Source organism: Rhagoletis zephyria, unplaced genomic scaffold, assembly GCF_001687245.7.
Source record: "Rhagoletis zephyria isolate East Lansing unplaced genomic scaffold, Rhagoletis_zephyria_1.1 Rzeph_scaffold_00111, whole genome shotgun sequence".
Lineage (NCBI taxonomy): Eukaryota > Metazoa > Arthropoda > Insecta > Diptera > Tephritidae > Rhagoletis > Rhagoletis zephyria.
The window spans coordinates 492,419-514,564 of NW_016157195.1; the positions used below are offsets into that span (position 1 = coordinate 492,419).

General features: G+C 32.9%; 1 protein-coding gene across 2 annotated transcripts in view; it reads right to left on the reverse strand.

The window, feature by feature from the left end:
* Nucleotides 1-17,534, reverse strand: part of salm (spalt major) — a 51,489-nt gene extending 33,955 nt beyond the window's left edge. For both annotated transcript variants that reach the window (XM_017634104.1, XM_017634098.1), the window contains exons 1-2: nucleotides 16,780-17,534; nucleotides 16,445-16,658 (exon numbers count right to left, since the gene is read on the reverse strand). In XM_017634104.1, the coding sequence (XP_017489593.1) occupies nucleotides 16,445-16,595 (151 nt within the window). In that variant the 5' untranslated portion in view covers nucleotides 16,596-16,658; nucleotides 16,780-17,534. The remainder of the gene's footprint in view (nucleotides 1-16,444; nucleotides 16,659-16,779) is intronic.
* Nucleotides 17,535-22,146: the final 4,612 nt, after the last annotated feature.

A 22,146-nucleotide genomic window follows, 5' to 3' on the forward strand; every position in this document is an offset into this window, starting at 1 on the left:
TGTATGTTGTATCACTTAATTAAACCCCAGAGTAACAAAGAGTCCAGGGAGTAAATAGCAACCTTTGCCACCAAGTAGGGTAAATTAATATGTAGCAGAAGAATAGGCAAAGGGCAAGAATGTGTGTGCGTATATACATTCATATGTACATATGTATATGCAAATTTATGTATAAAATTATTATATCACACAATGTTAACACTATACTTGGCAACTATAAGCCGGAAACCGTACCGAGTTTGTATTTTACTTATTATAAAATGTAAACAAGATTAGTTAACTTTTCTAAAAAAAAAAAAATAATTACTTTTGACTTTAATCATCTCAAGCAAAAAATGAGTAGTAGACTTTTTAAAAAAGGCGAAGTTAGATTTAAATATAACTACTTTTAAATTTAAAATTTTCTTAAAAAAATCTCAAAAATAAATCTCAAAAGTATCGCAAAATATAAAACTAAACACCTTGAAAAATGGAAAAAAACCCGAAAATTTTCAACAAATCAAAAAAAATCCCGAAACCAAGAAATTTAAAAAACGAATAACTAACAAAAAGTAGTTCACAAAAAACTCCCGAAAACTTGCGTAAAAGCTCAAAAGAATCCGAAACACAAAGCCTACCAAAAACTCTGAAAACCTAGAATAAGCCGGAGAAAAATCCAAAACCATCCTAAAAAGCATCGAAAAACCCGCAAAGCCATGAGCCAGCAAAGTCCAGTCAGTTTTAGTACTGAAGTTTGCCAAAAACTCCGAAAGTTCCCGAAAAATTTCAAGCAGGGTTAGAACTACAGCAAAGCCTAAATTGGATTAAACGACGGGGAAAATCGTAGTAGAAAATAAAGTTTCGAAGTAGACTTTTTATACATCGCTTGTTTACATATTTTTGATGTATGTATGAACAAATTTATATACAAGTTAGCTAATACGAAAATGTACTTAATTCTTTTTTGAATAACCTAAAATATGTGTCTGTAAATATTAAAACAGTATGCAATAAGACTTCTTGAATATTATGAAAGCAAATCGAAGTAGATCTTGGGGAACGCGGAGTAACGCATTAAATTTTAACGAAAGTCGTGGTAAATCTACTACAATCGTAGTAAATTTCCAACCCTGCTTCAAAGCAAATCCGAAAAAGTAAAGCGAAAAATTCTCAGACAGCCCGAAAAATCCTGAACGGGGCCCGAAAATGACAAAAAAAAAGCTTGGAAAGGTCCCAAAATGAAAAACACCCAAATGAAAAACGCAAAAATACCCAAAAATTTAAACACAAAAAATTTTGTAAGTCCCTGAAAAATTCTAAACGGTATCGAAAAAAATCGAAGAAATACAGCAAAATCCCTAAACGCCCCGAAAATCACGAACCAATGGTAGAATAATTTATTTGTTCTTACCACTTTCTAAAAAATCCCAGAGGGATCCGAAAAAAACAATAAATCTTGAAAATACCTAAAGAAACCTGAGAGCATAAGAATTCCGAGAAAATTTTCAAAACTTCACGAAAAATTCCGAAAGTACACCAAAAACTTCCCGAAACCCCCCAGAAAGGTCCAAACACTTCCAAAACAGTCTTAAAAGGCATCGAAAATCCCGAGCTAGAGGTGGTATAACCAGGTGTTTCTTATCACTTTTGGTACTGAAATTTCCCGAAATTTCCGAAAGGTCCGAAAACTTCCGCGCAGATCTAGAAAAGTAAAGGGTAAGTTTTTCAGAAGTTTCTACAAATCCAAAGTTGGACCATAAGATCTCAAGAAGTTATTGAAGAGCCTCTTGGCTTACAAGAAATGCTGAACACGAAAAATACCCTAACCACATTTGGGCCGGAAAGATTCCCAAAAATACCAAGGAGTCCCGAAAAACCCAAAAAAGTATAATGAAAGCAAAACCAAAAAAGATACGCAAAGTTGAGCACAAAAAAATCCCGAAAAATCCCTCAAGGCGTTTGAGAAAATCTGGGAAATCTCGAATAACCCTAAAAAACATGACCCAAGGGATCACAAAAATCCTGAAAAAGTCCAGAAAAAATTAGAGAAGCCTTAAAAAATGCGAAAGGAAAAACTCAAAAAAATCCTGAAAATATCCAAAAAGCCTAAACGGTGCCGATAAAAATCCAGAGGGAATCTTCAAAAGATCCGAGGAAATCTTAACAGGTATTGAAAACTAGAAGTATTCATTGGTTCTTACCAATTTTGGACTTTAGAGTTACCCAAAAACCCCGAAAGATGCTGAAAAAATCCAGAAACTACCGAATAAATCCAGAAATGTACAGAAAAGTCCCAAAAGGTTAGAGACGAACTATACCTCAAAGATACTCGAGCGCATAGGGGCAGGACTCTGCTGTGGTGAGCTGTGATTCAAATCTGGATCTGGCAATCAATTGCGATTGAGATAAGTTCCAACCAGACGCAACAGATAAAAATTGGAAACAAAAAAGCAATTGCTATGTATCCAAGGCCATACTTTAATCACAAGGAAAGTCTCTAGGCTTTGGTTGTAGACCTAACGGATCACAATCTTTTAGCTCGATATTCCTTCAAAATATGTTGGATTAGCAGCTGATGACTGCAAGAAGCGTGAGAAGCAAAAGTAATTTCTGGAGCACACTACTTACAAAAGATGATTTCTAACAGATCTAGAACAAACAACATAGGATACATAGTACTACCAAATTTGTTAGAAAGGTATCGGCCTTTTTGAAAATTTAATTACTTACATCAGCTTGCTTATAAGTTCCTCGCATAGCTCGGCCGTAGCTAAGAGGTTTTAAATTTAGTAAATATGTGGCCTGAGTTGGGGTGAGTTGGCAAGAGTGCACAACACATGTATGTATACTCGTTCACATGCAGTTATGAGTGACTGATTAAGTGCTTATTATGCGTGGGACAAGGCACTACAAGTCCTATGTACAATCCATGTCGTAACGTCAATGAGTTCTATAGTTAGCAATTAAAATATTATCGAGATATATAGTGTAAGTCACAACCGTCAAAGGTAGAAATTGCATGCAATGCAAAACAAACAATAAAGACAATGGTGAATCAAAGTTCGTATTGCAATAATTAAGCGTAAAATGAATTTGTTGTCGATGGTCAATATTGCGCTAAATAAGTGAGGTGGTGAACAATTATAAATAGAGTGAATGAAATTTATAGCTTAGGTGCAGTCAAGCTTCGTTTACTTGAATGTTTTTTAAGTTTTTTTTAAGTTTTTCGAGAAATCTAATTTGTTGTACTGTCTTTCGATACTTTTTGCTGCGTTCTGATTTATTACTTTCCTTTGTATTTGAGAAACATTTCAACATAAATTCTTTCTCGTACTCAACTTTCCCCAAAAGGCGACTCTACAAAGGTTCAAATATTAAATATCCATTTATTTTTTTATCAAGTATTTTCGAACGCATTTTTCGCACTTTTCATAAAGTGTTTACTAAATAAACTTATTAAAAAATTTTTGATTACGTAAGTTCGCGAAAAATTAAACAGCTTCATAATTAGTGAATGGTCTGAATTTTCCGAAAAAGGCAGGTTAGTAGGCAAATTGTACCAGCCATTGTACATATTGTCGAATACATTAGGGCGTACAACCTAACAAGCAAACTAAAAAAAATATCGCCGAAAACACTTGAGTCCAAAGCAAATTTGTCAACGCAATTGGAGACATTTTTTTCGCCGAAATTTTACAATTTTCGTTGACACCTACATTCCAAATACATTTTTTTCCTGAGCAAAATTAGGGTGGTACGTTAGGGTGGTAGAAATTGAGATCTGGAGCGTAAGTACTTTAATACTTAAGGCCAATGAACTTTGGAAAAAAATGTGTCACCTCGAGGCAAGAACAGCGATATATCCTACATTAAGAACCGACTAGAAATACCGAAGATATAACTAAAAATGTAAAAAGGCGACCCAACGTAGGGCAAAATAACAAAAAAATAATAATTTCCTTGCAAAAATTTTGTATTTTTTCTCCTCTTTTAATATTTGTATATTGTGTTGCAGAAGCTTTTATATCTTATTACCCTAATTACTCTTTTAATAAATGAAAATGAAATACTGAGAGGTGCACGGCGAACTTTTTTTTCTGATGCGGTCTAATGTACATACATACATATTTATTTGTATCGGCTTTTCATACATATATGCAATGGATGTATATATGTAATTATGTAGATACACATGCGCTTCACATAAAGTTCGAAAAGGCTGCTTTTCATAAATGTAATTGCCATTTTAAATTTTAAACTTTAATGAGCAGAAAATCGCACAAAACTTGCGGGGTGAACATTTTCCAAAATTTTCGACTTTCGCCAAAATCATAATTAACACGCTGATTTTGGCGCCGGCAGAAAGATATGTACATACAATGATGAGGGTGCATCACCAAAAAAAAGTTGTGATTTTTCCACCGGAATTACAAAATTTATTATATTTTAAGACTTGTGTCAAAATATTTCGTAAAAATATTAAGATTTACGTGAGCTGGGTCGATTTGAGCACATGTCCAAAAACCGCATTATTTTGATTTCGTCGATAAAATTTTAAAAAACCTTTTAAGCTTAAACTCTTTTATCATCCGAGGAGATTTTTTGCAAAAACTATTTTAATGAAACGCATTATTTTGATTCCATTGATACAATTTTTAAAAACTTGTATGCAGACCTTTTAAGCTCAAACTCTTTTATCATCCGAGGAGATTTTTTGGAAAAAAAAAATTTATGAAAAAAAAATATTTTATGAAACTATTTTATAAAAAAAAATTCGATTTTTGGTGGGGTTTTTAAATAGGTTTAGTTCACATAAATCTCAATATTTTTCCGAAATATTTTGGCGGAAGTCTTAATATATAGGTACTAAATTTTATATTTCCGATGGAAAAACAGCACCAATTTTTTTATTATTTTTTTTTTGTATGGAAAGTGATGCACCCTTATGTACATCCATTCATACATAAGTACATATGTATATATTATCTAAGTATGTTGGCACCGAGGGCATCATTCGGAAAGAACTAATTGAAGAAAAGCAAATTGGTGCGAAATTTTAACACAAAAAAAAATTGCTAGAAATGTTAGCTCAATTAATTAATTGGCAGCGCTACACGTGAGATTTTGAGTAATGTGTTTTTTTTTTTAGTAAAAAAAGTAAATAATTAATGAAAAATACTAATAAGTATATATCTAATGAATTGGCATGAAAAACTAAACAAACTTATAAACAAAAATTAATAAACAAATTGTGAATAAAAATTTCTCGAACACAGCAGGGGCGCTTAATTAATTCTCATACGTTTAAGAAACGAGGGTGGCTCAATAAGTGGGTGACTTTTTGTCTAAAGCATTGTTTTTGGGGTTCAAAATAGTTTCCTTTAGCCTATATAAGCTTCGTGCCAAGCGTAGCGTTTCTGCGTTGTTTGTATTACCTCAAAATACGCGTATTTAATACACGAAGCTTTCAAAATGGAAAATTGCCAGCGATGCGTTTATTATTGCTTTAGCCAGATCGACTTCTTCAGGTTTATGCTGGGTTATTTTGAAGTGGCAGTCTTAATACCGCCAATTCAGGATAGTTCCCGGTGTTTTGTGAGTCCGGGCTCAAGCAGCTCAACATTATGGAATCCATTCAGCAAAGCTAATAGTGGCGAACTATCTTGTGGCATTGAAGGGAAACAAGTCCAAGATCCCTGCCGCCAGCCACTTCCTACTCGGCGCACTCAGTGTTAGACCAACTTCCGTTTCGTTGTAGTCTGATGGTGGCCTCTCAGTAGAAAGGTATTTTCACACTATTTTTATTTCTGTCCAAAAAAAGTCATTCGTGTCCCTTTTTTTTTAAATACCAACGCATCATAATTCATCATTGAATGACGTTCGTTCATCCTTTCTCTTTCATTCTTTGAATGAGTGTATTAGCAAAGAAATAAAAATAGTGAGAAAGTACCTTTGCAATGACACCTCTTAAGTCTAAATCGGCAGAGTTTAGGTTCAGCTATTCAAGTTATTCTTATACCAATCTTTGAAAAAAGTTAAAAAAAACAGCGTCAAAAATCTCATCACTAGGATTCCGTTAAAATTTAAAATTTTTTTTTTTTTAATTTTTTATGCAAATTTTTTAAGCTTAAACCGTTTAGTCATTTGAGGGGATTTTTTCAAAAAAAAAAATCTTTAAGAAACTATTTTTATTTCTAAAAAACTCCATTTTTGGAGAAATTTTCAAATCGGTCCAGCTCACGTAAATCTTAACATTTTTCCGAAATATTTTGGTGGACGTCTTAAAATATAATAGTTTCTCTAATTCCAATGGAAAAATAGTACCGATTTTTTTTTTGGTGGGGAGTGATGCAGTCTAATATGTAGATATGTATGAACAAACACACTGTATGTAAATAAAAATGCACTCGATGAGTTATGGGCCTTTTAGCGACCACTGTGTAGCTCATATGCTTTAATTAATCGTTACAGCTGATAAAAACGCACTGAAAACAAGAAGTAAAACAACAACAACAACAACAACAACAACAACAACAACAACGAGAGCAACTAAATGCGACGCTAAACTAAACTAAGAACTCCACGCGACTTAAAATAAGTGCATCTACATACATACAATACAAATTAATACATACATACATACATACAGAACAAATATAAATAGATTTATGCGCCAGTATTTAATTCAGACAATTTGAGCGCCAAACTTTTTATTTCCTTATACTAAGGCTTTTTTTGGCTACTAAAGGCTATTTTGCCGCTGCTTGTAAGTACAATGTACATACATACATACATACAAATATATATATGCACAAATGTGGATGAATAGTTGCAGCCACTGACAGACGCGGCCGGCAATGTTGATGGTGGTGGCGATGACGATGACGATGACGATGATGATGATGATGAGTTCAAAAAACGCATTTTAACTTGCATATCTACATAACAACAACAAACATGCACAAGTTCAGGCGTGTGGTTACAAACAGACATACATATATAGCTTGTTGCTGCTGCTGCTGCTTAGTGCCAGACATCGAAAACTAAGCGTTTTAAATGATACAGAAAGATCGTGTCTAAAAATGGATGCGGACAAGAAAGGCACAAGTGGCGCGGCAATGGCAACACATACTAAATATACAAACATATGTATGTATATATGTAGTACACCTAGTAGGTAGGTATGTATGAGACAACAAAATAGGCATACACAGCAACAACAATAAGGGCAAGTCAATCATGAAAAAAATAGTATCTAGCAACAAAAGAAGTCAAGAAATCCGAAGAAAAATCTATATAGCAACTTTGTGCTAGAATTGAGTGCTTGTGTGTGTGTGTGTGTGTGAGTAAGCAGCAGCAATAGCATGCAGCAGCAATTTTTCACTCTCATAGATAATATCTATGTATTTTTGTTTTTTTTTTTTGATTTCATAAATATTTAGCTGCTATTATTAATATTAATTAAATGTATTAAAGATAAACCTTAGAGCCAGGCAGCAACCAAGCATATTTGTATTCATGCATACTTATTTATTTTTGTGTTTGTTTATACATTGTTGCAAGCACGCTGGGTTTTTGTTATATCTGCATGCTTTTTTTATTTCAAGTTACTAAGTAGCAGCAAATATTTATCGTATAGCAGCAGCAGCAGCAGCAGAAAAATTTGGTGCGCGCACCGCTGCAGCTATCAAATGGATCAGCGGTAATTTATCAAATGTTGCGCTACAGCCGAACAGTGTGGCAAAGGCGCCCAAAAAATTGGATATAGTGAAATAATGCCAATAGAATGTGCATCTCACTGGCGAGCCTCACAGTTCCAGATTTTTTTTTTAATGAAATTAGTTTGCTGGTTTTTGACGTTTTCTTCTATAGATACTTCAAAGTTAGGTCCATAGTTGTCGCATTGGTCAAATAAAATATTAGCGGTCGCTCATCTGCAAAGCGCCAAGTGGACTTCTGTCACGAAAATATCATATCATTAAAACCGTTAGGCGTTCGGCGACGGCGTCAAACTTTAGGTCCCTTGTAGGTACATTATAATGCCTCATCAAAAATGGTTGCGTTTTTTTTCTACCGGAATTATAAAATTTACTATATTTTGAAATTTCCGCCAAAATACATACTTATTTCGAAACAAAATTTTAGATTGAGCTGAACTGATTTTAAAATACCACCTAAAATCTACATATGTTTATTCCGTTAATAAAGTTTTAAACATTTTCTTAACTTAAACACTTCATCATCTGAGGTAATTTTATGGAAAAAAAAAATATTTTAAAAACTAATTTTATTTATAAATAATTTATTTTTTGAAGTAGTTTCAAATGGATTCAGCTTATGTAATTCATAATATTTATTTTTTTTTTTAATATTTATTTATGTATATCTAGATACTATATTTATTGGAAAAATAGTGCCAATATCGCGAATCATGCACCCATCCTTAAAGTAAATATCAACGTCGAAGCACCCATTACAAGACTGAAAGAACCCTAATAGCTGGCAATTTTTTTCAGGAATTATAAAATTTGTGCATGAAAAGCGTACAATTAGTTATAAACAAGGGACCGAAAACGACACTTATTTTTTCGATTTTACAAAAGTCCTTTCATCTCAGGACCTTTTGAACAAGAATCCTAGTCTCTTTTTTATTTTTCGAAATTTTTTGGAAAAGTTACCAATGCACACACTTAATAACTAGTTAAAGCAAGAAAATAAACTTACAGGCACTGAAAATATAATTAAATTAAATTAAAAAATTTCTCGGAAAGCACTGTGTCCCTGTGTCTCTTGTACACGAAGTTTTGGTTCCTGGCTTTTGAGATTTTTTTTTTTAGACTGCTTTTGCGTGTTTTTTTTTTTATATATAACAAAAGCCATTTACAAAAACTGGCGTTAATTTTTTTGAATGTTGTTGCTAACGGTTTACCGCACATTATTTCATAAGAAATTATTGATTATATTGAAAAAAGGTCAAAAATCCATCTCCAAAAAAAAAAAATCTTAAAAATCAACGGAATTTTTTCGCGGTTTGAAACTTACACTTCATTAGAGTAAAATTGTATGGGCTATAAAACTGCATATCCCAAATATATGCATGTTATAAAGAGTCAGATTAAAAAGTTGAAATTNTACACTTCATTAGAGTAAAATTGTATGGGCTATAAAACTGCATATCCCAAATATATGCATGTTATAAAGAGTCAGATTAAAAAGTTGAAATTTGAATGAGTATCTATTTGTTGAATTTTCCTAAATCTCCTATAAAGTTTGAAACTGTGATTTATATGGTTTTGGTTAAAGCTTGGACGGTATTTTTATAAAAAAAAATTTACAAAAAAAAATCCGTTAATTTTGGAAAATATGTTTTAAAATCATACGTTCTCATTTGCGATCTTTTTTCGTGAGCTTCAAATTGAGATAAAAAAATAAATGGTGACCAACTTTTTCAAATCCTTTGGACCTTTTTCATTATTTGACCAGCTTAAGCAAATGCTGTTGATCCGATTCCCATCACTTCCAACTTTTTGAAATTTATTGCACAGTTTTATTGATCAAAAAAACAAATTTTATTAAAAAATATTTCCTTTGACATTCCTAAATAAAAATAAGTTAATAGCAAAAATATATTTCTAAAACAAAAATGAACCAAATCGGACTGCTTTGCCACCTATCGGCAAAATTTTTTGGGGGTTATTCCTTTTCATATATGTAGTTATAGATATTTTTTGTCGGCGCTAAGTACACAATACATATAAATAGTACCTATATTTACTAAATATGAACCAAATCGGACCATAAATACGGGTTTCCAAAATATATCGACTCCTGCGCCACCTATTGGATTATTTCATCGTTCATATTGCATTGTTATCGGGTTATGAGCAAAGTTTGAAGTTTAAAGTCACTAGCTCATCGGCAAGTTGGTGAAATATTGATTGCAAAATTCCAGCACATACAGTTTGCGATTTATTTTCATTCTTTGTGACTTTCAAGAAAAAAAAATATCCCCTAGATTTACAAGATAATTTCCTCGGACTCAAAATTTTGGAAAATTAAAGCTTCTATATCTAAAACTTTTGTACTACACGAACATACAAATTCTCGTTATGAAATTGCAAATTATCAATTTTTGACACAAAATAAAGGAAGGGCGATGATCATTTCCGTATATTTAGTTTAAAAAAATTTCATTTTGACGCATTGTTGCCGCAAATCAGCGATATATATTCAAAGTTACTCCATTAAGCGCTTTTGGTTTTACGCCTTGTTCAACTTACGTCAAAGCATTTTAAGTATCACTTATAAAATATAAATTATGTATTTAATAGGATTTTCTAGTCAATTCAAATGCTTTTAGTTTTTGATTAAAAAATGATATAAAAGTAGTTTAAAAATTCAAAAATTCATAATTTGTCTAATATACATACAAACATATTTACATACATATGCATACATGAACATGTTTATACATGTGTGTATCTATTATTTTGCTGCCTTTTAAAACCTCTCTCACATACACACGCATATAAATGTGTATTTATTTTTAATCGCATATTAATTCAATTTTCTAGCTTTTTATGGATTATTATTAAGCGCTAAAGCGAATTTTATGATTAATCAAATAGCCAAAAATTGAATATAATTTAGTAGAAATAGTAATGATAAAAATAAACAAAAAAAAATAAAAAATGTCGCCAACCCACAAACGGAAACCAATGCCGGCAGCTGAGCAGCCATACCGTCAACAAACACAGCCTGAGTTACAACAAAAGCGAATCAATCGCCGCCAATGGAGAGTGGCTCAGTGCCTCATGCCGCACTGCGGACGTGGACCGGTTCAAAACACGTGAATCAAAGAAAGAAAAAAAAGTTGATCAAAAGCTAAGCCAACAACATAGAAACATAAATGCATACATATGAACAAGCCTACATATTTTTAAGTAAGTATGTTGTACCTTTGTATATATGTCAGTGTGTAATCTGAAGATTGTTTATGGCGCATCATCAACATCGTTAACTTTTTTCTGCTCTTTTTTTTTTGTCCATTTAAATGCCTGCGCTCCCAAAATAGTTTCACATTTATAATTTTTTAATTGATTTTGAAGGCAATATTTATACATACATATGTATGTACAACCAAATATTAGGTGTGTTGCTTGTGCGGCTACCTATCATAAATAAATTTTTATATATATGTACGTGTGTATGTAACTATGTGCATAGTGGTATATGTATTGGTGCATACCATTTATTGTAAATTTTTTAGTTTTACATTTCCTACCAGTTTTTCATTACTGATGTTGCTGCTCACTGCTGCCATCTTCATCATTATTTGTGATTGTTTTTTTTTTTTAGTAGCTACATACATTGGCTTTTATGGCTTTTTTAATTAAGTTTTACAACAAATTAAAATACATATTTTATGAGTATAATTTGTCTAAAACTCTTAACATTTTGGGAAACGCATATATACAGTATGTATGTAATAAAAATTAAATGCATACATATCTAAATAGTGTTTGTAGAAAAAATTTTAGAAATCGAAAAACAAAACCGAGTTCGGTTTAATATGAAGTTATTGAATTTTTAATTTTAGCTCTTGGAGAATAAACTGATGCCCGGTTGCACCAAGCAATTTTAAATTTATTAGCCTGACAAAACTTAAAATGGCAGAATTTTGTTAGAAAAATTTGTCATTTTAAAATTAAACAATTTTAGAATTATCGGGTACTTTTTCGGATCGGGTTCTTTGGTATCGATACTTTTAAGGATGGGTTATTTTTGAGAGTACTTAGTACTTTATTTAAATACTTATACACATGTGTAAAAAACTCACAAGCTGGCAGCTTTTTATTCAAATTAGTATATTAATCCCAAATTACGTCAAATGAGTGGTTAACTGTACTGAGTAAAAATTGAAAATTAAAAATTAAAAACTTCAAAATTATTGAAACTTGAAATTTAGTACATACAATCATTTCTGAATACCAGTAGATGTCAATGTAACTCAGTACTTTTATGTATCTATTCGACACTCAATACTGAGTACTTTGAAACGATCCTGAGTGCAAGTAACAAGGTGAGGATTAGAACAGAGTATTTTTGAGTACTTTTGAGTTATTTTGTGAGTACTGAATACCATTTAATACTCAGTATCGATACTTTTGAAAATCAGGTACTGTCGATCCTTTTAAGAATCGAGTTCTGATATCGATACTGGCTACCACTTGTTTTGACTTAAGTATTTGACGACAAATTCTATTGAATTTTACATTTTCCTAATTCGGATGTTTCACAGACCAGTGACCGAAACCAGGTCTTACGGACCTACGGAGTGGTATCTAGTACCAGTGATGCCAATTTAGCTATTTTCTGGCTAGATTTAAATTTTTTTATTTCGGTTTGGCCAGAAAAGTCCGTTTAGCTTATAGCTTTTTTACCACAAAATTAAAATTGCTTTTTTTTAAAGCGTTTGAAGAAAAATATAGCTATTCGGACATGTTCGCACATATATCTACGTGCAAAATAATAGCAGGGTGGCATTTTGACCAGTTTTGACTATTCTTCTTTACATTGATTAATTTTTATTAATTTCATACAATGGCCCTTTTTCAAATCTATAATGTAATATATGATTGCTTGTAATATATTAACATATTATGAAACATTCCTGTAATTTTCTAATGTGTCAAAATTATGTGAATTGTTCCTAAAGTGCATCTCACAAAAATTAAAAAAAAAAAAATTTAAATATTCCTTGTTCGCCTAGTCTAACGATTTATATACATACTAGTTCTATAGTTTTATAGTGTAAGCTAAAGGCGACATGCAGTTAGCTTAATGTACGCCAAATTTCATATCTTATCTTTGCTATTTTCCATATTTCTCTTTTCCGAAGTGCGTATAGAAAATTGTAGCTAAATCGGAATGCGTTTACTAGTTTTAGTCAATATTCGTATGTACTTGATTAAGTCTATTCACGGCTTTCATTTAAAATTAATAAGTAAGTGAAAATATATATTACAGTTAAACTAAAATATATTCTCTGGTGGGGTGGACATAGGAAATAAAAAAACAACATCAATCTTAAATACTTTTGCTTTCGTCACTGCATCAGTTTCGACGAGTAAATTTGTCGAATTCCATTTGGCTGGATAGTCGGGCAAATCTGATAAATCTAATAAATTCATTGTATTTAATTCCAGTATTACTCCGTAAATGAGTTGAAATATAACACCAAAACCAAATATATCGTACGATTTCCAGCTCAAAATCGATTTGAGAAAGTAGTGGAAACCAAAGCGGCCCTTATGCGATTTTTTTATTTTAGAAAATTTAAAATTCCCTACTTGGCAAAAGAGAGCTTTTTTATCCAATGCCAGCGTGGTTAGATTGCGTGCCTATGAAGTGGCTAACTGTGGCTTAGTTCCATTTCGAACTCTGATTTTCCAAAAATTTTAGGAAAGTACCAAATTTTTAATAAATAAACGAAGGCTCGAAGTAGCGAACCCTATTATTTATGAAGAAAAATAAACAAAAGCCGGCGGCAAAAAGGGCAAATGGATTTGGGAAACTGAAAGCTTTAAATGAAGCAAAGTTCCTGCCTAAATTCAACTTTTTATTAGTTAAACTCTGCTGATATAATTTTTAAATGTTAATAAAGTGGGTACGTAACGCAAATTCGGTATTCAAAAATTTTAAATGCCAATTTTGCAATGCCTCTTTACTTTCTAACTTATGTTTCTCCCGGAAAAAAAATTAAAGTGAGAATTACAACTAAAATTAAAAATAATTAAAATTGAAAAAATATAGAAAAACCCAAAGCAAAAATAAACTAAAAATTAGAAACTATATTTTCAAGAGTTTTAAAAAAGTTTACAAAAGTTGAATTAAAGTAAAAACATATAAATTAAAAAAAAAACTAAAAAATGCATGCAAATAAAAATAAATTATAATAAAACAAATGGAAAGCAACATAAACTCAAAATTAAAATTAAAAATTAAATAGAAATAGAAATGGAAATAGAAATACAAATAAAAAATAATAAATAATTATTTATGAGTAAGCTATAAAGTTATTATTTTTATAAAATACTGAAAAACTGCTGTTCCCAGCTGGCACTGGCATCCATTTCCACCTTTGGGATTGGCCCAAGAGGAGCTATGTAGACATTTTAACAGAAAAATCAGGAGTGAAAAAAGCTATGTATATCAGCAGACATAGCGCACAAAGTGCGATTTTAAATTAAAGTATTTAAAAGGAAGAAAAACCAGAAATTGAAAAATTGAGTTTAAGCTTCGACTCGATTTTTGCGAGTAATTCACTTCATCAGTGCAAAAATGTTGCCTTCACTTTTTATGCATGAATCGCAGCGTGTTTTTTGGACACAACGGGTTAAGGTGGTTGCTCTAAACAGGGGCACACTTGGACCATAATCAGCATTAGTCCTTTGAGATACCAGTACACACGGCAAGTGCTAAGCTATACCTAACGAAAACCGTTGAGTGCCAATTTATAGAATTCGTTATGATATTTAATCTCGGCGCGTGGAGGATATACATCGAGCATTGGCATGTCAATACACCTATGTAACACTATTGGAAATTGCGACTTTGTGGCCCCAAGAAGATAAGACATAAACTCGATGGCGCAACGCCGAAACCGGTTTGTCTGCAAACCAAACTTCCAAACTAAATCAAGATAAGATTCCGTCACAACTCAAAATGCGTTGGTGCTTTAGTCAAAGGACTTTTGGTGTAAGACTTACGTTATACATTTTCCAACTTTGAGGAAATAAAATAATAATCCATATCGCCGTTTAAAGTACAAAACCGCGTATCTACATTTTTTGCCAAAAATTGGATCTGCTCACCGAATCGATTGGTTCAAACCTTCCATTTCCATTCGTTCTGAAATATACTAGCCAGAAATCCGATTGCTTTATAAAAGAGAGAACAATTTTTCAAATATGAGTGTTTTTGCTCTCTAGAAAATAATTTATGCAACCTCTCATAGGCGGTTTTGCATTTTTTTGTATACGCGGTTTTGTTCTTTAATCAACGATAAGCGCAGTTGTTTATGATTTTTTAAATCAAACTAAAAAATATCATAAGAAATTAAGAAATCACTAGGTAAAAAGGAGTATCGCTAATTTCAGAAAAAAAATATACTTTTAAAAGCCCAAAACTATATTTTTTACAAATGGCCGATAACCTCAAATATTTTTAAACGGTGTATAAAATTTTGATATCAAAATAATTTTTTCCGTTACCAAAAATTCTACTCACAGCTACTCACTGATATTTTTAGCAATTTAAAACCAAATTTACAATCTTTAATTAAATTTAAATTTTGGTTTCGACCAAAAACCTGTTTCAGTCTTGTGTTATATTCTAAAAATCTCAAGGTGAAAAAATCGAAATTTTATCTCAGTTGAAAATGGTTTTAGAATGACATGTTTTTCTCTATGGAGACGTATAAGTTGAAGTTGACAAATTTTATAAATCTCTTTTCGAAAGTCGAAAACAAAAATTGAAGCTTTATGTATCGAGAAATGCAACCGACTGCAGAAGTTTGCGTTGTCTTAGAATTCCTAAAAAAAAAAAAACATAAAAAAACGCAGCAACTGTTTCAAAATTTGTGAATTGGGAAGTGAAAACCCAAAGAATCGGGGTTCAAAAAATACTACATTTAATACATTTGAACAATTACATAGATAGTTAAATGGTGGCGGCTAAGATGAAAAGTTTAGATATCTAACTACTGAAAAATTCTAAATTGAAAAATCTATTTCATAGAAGCATAGGTAAACAAGTAAAATTCTCGTGCTAAAATTTTAATGTTTCCGAAGCCTTTTTCATTGCGATGCCCTTTTATAGATTAAAAATTATACGTAGTATGTAGCAAAAAAAAAATTTATTTATTTTTTTATTTTTTATTTTTTTTTTTACAGTAGATCTAATTTAATTTTTGTTTTTAAGAATCAGCAGCAATCTAAATGGAAAATTATTTTTTATTTTACCATCTTTCACTTGAATAACTTTCGTGTATTCGAATTAATTAAATGTACAAGACATTTCGTAACATGCTTTTCATAGCGACAAAAAAAAGTTTTGGCTACGGCATCGCATGTGCACTGCTGGTTAACCCTATAAAATCATAGAGAGCAAGTAGACAAAAAAAATTATTAAAAACTACATATTTTGATTTGCCACTCACGTCTACAAAAAAAATTAGTAAACAAAAATAGCTTAAGTTTTCATAAATCCCACTTAAAAAAAATAATAATTTTTCCAACACGCTCGCTGATTTGCCACACTTTCCATTTTAAAACAAGTTTGCTTGCCACTCTAATTGATAATTCACAATTAAATTTTTATTCAGGCACCGCTTTTTATTTGACTCCTATTTTTCTACTCGTTTTTTTAAGTATCTACAAATTTAAAATTTCAACACACTCACCTTTTTCAGCGCTACGCGCACGATCTTTCAGCTGTTTGACGATTCCATATTTAACGGTGCCAAATTGTATCATTTTATTGATCGTTTCTTGATGATTATCTTTGAAATCACTACGCATTTCACACAAAACAGTTGATATATGATTTTTCATTTAAAAAATATGTATATATATGTATTTTATTTTTAAGCCTAGCATCCAGCTCGAACGGGAAATCTCAATATTTTATTTGTGAAATTTTTTCTAAAATTATAAGCGAAATTTCAGCTACGGAGTTGATTTTTGCTTACACAATTTGCTTTAATTGTAGGTATGCTGTTGTTACGATTTGTTTTACAAAATGATTTCCAGCACACAAAATTTAAACGCAGACGATTTCATTTGCCATTACAAGTCTGATTTAGTTTTTCGCAAACCGCGTTTTTGAATGCGACTGGAAGGCGTAGCTTCTTGTTGCGGCGATGTGTATTAGGCGCGACATTGACACGTTGAGTGTTTTTTTTTTTTTGTAGGTGAGATAAAATTGGTAAAAATTTAAGCGCGCTTCTCCAATTGCTTGTTGCTAGTTAAGCGCGGGTGTAGTACCAAATTTTAAATTTTTTTAATTTTAATTTTTAATATTTTTTTTTTAAATTGGAAAAATTTTTTAAAGCTGCATTTTTTTTTATTTGTAGTATGCAGTAAATACTCGTTTTAGGAGATTTAAAAAAAAATCGCGAATTTTCCTTTATTAATTTTTATAATTTTTTTTTTTTAGAATTTAGACAGTCGCGTGAGCCTTGCGCTTTTTGTATTAACCGCCGGCGTTTAGTATGTGATATAGGTAGTAGGTACCGTTTTAATGTTGTTGATTGCTCACACGCTCGGTTGTTCGATTGTTCGCTGGCTAGAGTTGCTCGCTTGCTGGCCTAGCTGCTACCTTGTTGTTTACGCTACACGCTACCGTCATCAACTGTCATCATCATATTCATTTAAACTTTAATAATGCTCGCCACCGCTCATAATGTGTAATATCAATAAATTCGTAGCTACATACGTCGCTGCTGTTGCTTTCAATTACAAACAACAACAACTGTTTTTATTTTACATGTGTGTGTGTGTGTTTGTTGTTGTTGTGGGTATTGCTGCTATTTTTGCTTTTTGTTGCAGCTTTTCTTTTTTTTTTCTTGCTCCAACGCTGATGATGAAAAATTGTATTGCCGTTGCGTCGCTGCTGCGCTGCTTACTGCGCTGCTGCTAGCTTCTCCTGCTGCCTGGCTATGCGCCTCTGGTTCTGACTTTTAAGCGCTACTCCTATTATACACACACTCACGCACGCGCCTACATAAACGCATGTGTGTGAGCGCAAGCAATGCCTATTTTTTTTTTGATACTTTTGTAAAGCTAACTGCGGGCGCTGCTGCTGCCGTCGCATGCAAGGCTGTTGCTATTGCCGGCAATTTTTTGAAGCTGCTCAACTCCTACACTTAGAAATTTAAACAATTTTTCGTTTTTCTTTCATCAAGCTTTACTTTATTACGTAAATTTTAAGCTTAAGTCGCTGTCTTAGGCCTTTATTGCTTTCTACTCAGCTGGGAGTTTTTTTTTGTTTTACCGTCGGCAATGTATTTACACACACTTTATGTCTTTTAAATCACTCGCCATTGCGCTGTGTCTTGTGTCTGCTCGCTTCTTCGCAAAACAAAAAAAAAAAATATATTTTTATTTTTTTCCTTTTCAATCCATTAATTCACACTTTCATCGACAAGTCAATTTATGTAATTCTATCAATCATTTATCAATCCGCGCATCGACTAGCCAGCCACCTCGTTCGTAGGTAGGTATTCACTCGAAACGTTGGACGCAACACGTAGTACTTAGAAAGTATTGCTGCTTTACGTTCGATACAAAACTTTTTTTTTCTTTCCGCTGTTCTTTTTCGTATTACACGCGAAAAAACACCTCATTCAACATCTAGCAAACTCTCCGTACCACACTACGAGCGTACGAACATTCAGCACGCGCGTCAAAATAGCACTGACACAAACAATAATAATCGAGCGACCAAAAAGTCACTCAAACAAAAATATACAAAATTGTACAACGCAGCGTGCGCTGACGTCCATAAGAAAGTCTCATACAACAGCCATACATATATAGTGCCAGCAGCGCAGCTAACGTCGCTGACTTCATACAGTTTATTGCCTGTTCGGAAACAGATCAGTCCAAAAACGAGTCTTATTGTTGCCTATTATGTGTACATATACTGCATCATTTAAACGTCAATGCGCGTACACACACACACACACACACACACGCACTTGCAGTACCTTTGCTCACCTTTGTTGCTGCGTCACTCATTGACAGCACTGCGCTCACGTTGCTGCTGTGCTTACTTTGCAACATTTTTATTATTACATACTACTTACTTACTTTTTTACTACTACCTCAATGCCGCCCATTCGTTTGTGTGGGTAGGTAGATGGTGTATGAAGCAAGCATTTAACTCCGCATTTCCACTCAGCCCACCAACACACACACCCAATGTGGCTCCCAAAAAATCACTCTCACCATCGCTCATTCGCACTCAGCCGCTCGCTCTCTAATCCAATTTTTATTCATATTCATTCACCTCACACTTGCATATTTCGCTACATGTTTCAATAATATTTTTCATATTCGCTTACTCTTTTTACCCAATACGCACGACGGCGGCACACAAAGCTAGTGCTGGCGCTGATGCTGGTGCTGATGGTGGTGGTGGTGGTGGTACACACACTATCTCTCGCTTAATACTGAGGCCGCATTCATTCATTGCTTGCTGTTGTTGGCGCTGTGTTCTCTACCATCGTCATATTTTTATTTCTATAATTCCCGTTCTCCAAACACATACCCATACACACACTTGCGCTTACTCTACTCAACGCGTACTTGTGTTTTGTTGTTGCTACAAATATTTTTCATAAAGCACTACTGTTGCTCCATTCACTCTCGCATACCACCAGTGCAACTGTTAAGCATGCGCGCTCCTTCACACACATCGATACATTGCTGGCTGGCTGTGTGCATGGCTGTTTGTTGTAGAAAACCAAGCCGACGGCAATCAGTCAAGTCAGAGTCAGCAGCCTGCCAAAGCAACAACACAACATTTCGCTCACACCCACCACCTTTTGTTAATGTAGTTTTGTTATTGTTGCTCTCTCTCTCTCTATAAAAAAGAACTATCAGCAGTATGTGCAAAATAAAAAAATCAAGAGCAGCTAAAACAACAACAGCTGCATTGCACGACAAGTTCATTCGTTTAACAGCATTTACCTGTACTCGGCGGGCGCTGTTACTGCGCTGTAGCTGTAGACAGTTGTTGTTAGCATCGGCGCTGCTGCCTCGCCTACATTTATGATTTTCATTGTAAATTATGAGTCGGAGCAGGCAGTGGCAGCGCTGTATATACATATCTTTTTGTATGTAACCACTTTGTTGTTTTATCTATGTACTAACCTCAGTGCTGCTCTATAGCTCTCCATTACGCGTATTTCCTTCCGCAACATTATCTACTCAGCCGTTTTCTGTTGTACCTGGCGCAGTTGTTGATTTTTTTTCTCGCTGTTACTTTTGCTCATTTGGATTGGTGTTACTTGGCTTTATTTGCGCTTGCAATCGCATACTCTCTGCTCCATGCCCATCCACTTATTTTAAAAAATGTTTACAACTGCATACAACAAAAGTACATATTGCAAATTTTTGCTCAGTACCCTCAATGTGTTTAGCTCTTACTGGATCTGCTGTTGTTGTTTGTGCAGATGAGGGTAGCCAACTCGTGGGGAATTCACCGATTTGAGGAGCATTTGGGTTTTGAGTGGGGCATGGACTGTTTTTTGGAGGGAAGGAGGGAGGAAATTTCAGGGAGATGAACTGCTTTTTGTTGGGAATTAGGTGTTAACTATTTATTCTTTTTTGCTTCACTGATTTCATAATGAGGTAAAAAAAACACATAAGAAATGCAACTGCAACTAAAAGTACTGATTATGCAATCATGCAAATTACACAAATTACCGTTGATTTAAAAAATTTCTATGTCGCCCATGCGTTCATAGGTATAACGAATAAACACACCTTTTTATGTGGAAGAAAACCGCAACACTTTCGGAAAAAAAAATTTAAAACGAAAATTTTTAGCCACATGAAACTTGCACTTACTAGCATGGAGTGTGCCACAAAACTGCATACTCAAAATCTTTATAGAAAATCTCATTAAAAAGCTCGAAATTTTTACTAAAGTTTGTAGAATTTATTTTTTTTTTAATAGATATGTATTACATAAAGTTTGAAACTTGTATTTATAGATACGGTTTTTTGTTATAGAATTAACGATATCGACCCCTTTGTGCAAAAGCATCGTACGTTAAATTTTTTACGAAATTCACTTTTTGATGCAAGTTTTTTCTACACCCCATAACGCATCACCTGTTCAAATAGCACAGCATAAATCCCAATAGCTACCCAAAAAATTGACTGTAAATTTTATCGTATGTGACAATGAATTTTGTCTTCTGGGCGAAATTATCGCATGTATTTGCTAAGAAATTAGAATGTGAAAACCTTTCTACAAAGAAAAAATTATGCGTTTAGTTATATTTCTGAATTATCTCAGCAAATCTAAACTTTAGTATTGCTGGTGCTAGCCAACGCAGAGAAATATACAAAGAACACTTTCCTGAAAAATTTGGTTTTTGTAACATACGATAATTTTGCGCAAGGGGTCGACATTTTTATAAAAAAAAATAAATCAAATTATTAACAAAAAAATACAATTGTGATAACTTGTCAACATTTGGCGCGACTAAAACTCTGATAAGTAAATTTGTTTCTTTATTTGTTAGCTAACTTCATAAAAAGTTTGGTTTGTTCTATGAATTCATACATAGCCGAATTACATTAAAGTAAAAACCGACAGACCAGCAATAAATACACACAATTTTTTATTTTTTTTTGTAAATAAGAAGATATCCAAGGGTGGGGTATTTTACGAAATTTCCGGCAAAATCGGCGAATTTCATTGCCGAAATCGGAGAATTCTCAAAAATGAGTTGGCTAGCCTGGCGCAGATAAATGTTGTTGCTATTACACCTGATGGTGGTGTTTGAGTCGCGCAGCAGCGCTTTATGAATATCTACAATTGTCGACATTGCTTCATATTCGTGTTTGCTCTTTTGCACTGCGTTCATATTGCTCTATGTACAGTGTGGCGAAAGTGGCATTGTTGTAAAATGTTGGATTTTAAACCATGGAACATTTGCAAAAAAGAAAGGTGGCTTTGCAGACCTGTATAAGTATGATAGACATTTTATTTTATTATATTATATATTGTTTATAAATGAGTTATATTTCTATAAATCATATGTTTTGAGTTAAATATTTTTGATTTGGATTTGAAAGCTAATGTAATTGCCTTTAACGGAAAAATATTGCCATTGAGCCACAATCACTCCCTGACCTTAAAAAAATTGTGTTCTTCGAAAAAATGCAAAATCCAACGGATATATTAAAAAAATAAAAAAAATTGTATTTTTAATTTACTAATATTACAGATTTTGAGACGAGAAAAACGAGTCCACTGTTTGTTGGTTTTATTGCTATTCAAGACCTTTAATTTAAGTCAAAGTAGAAGTCTCTAGGCCCTTTAAGAATATCCCCTATTGTCCCTGTCGGTGACCCTTATTAAGCT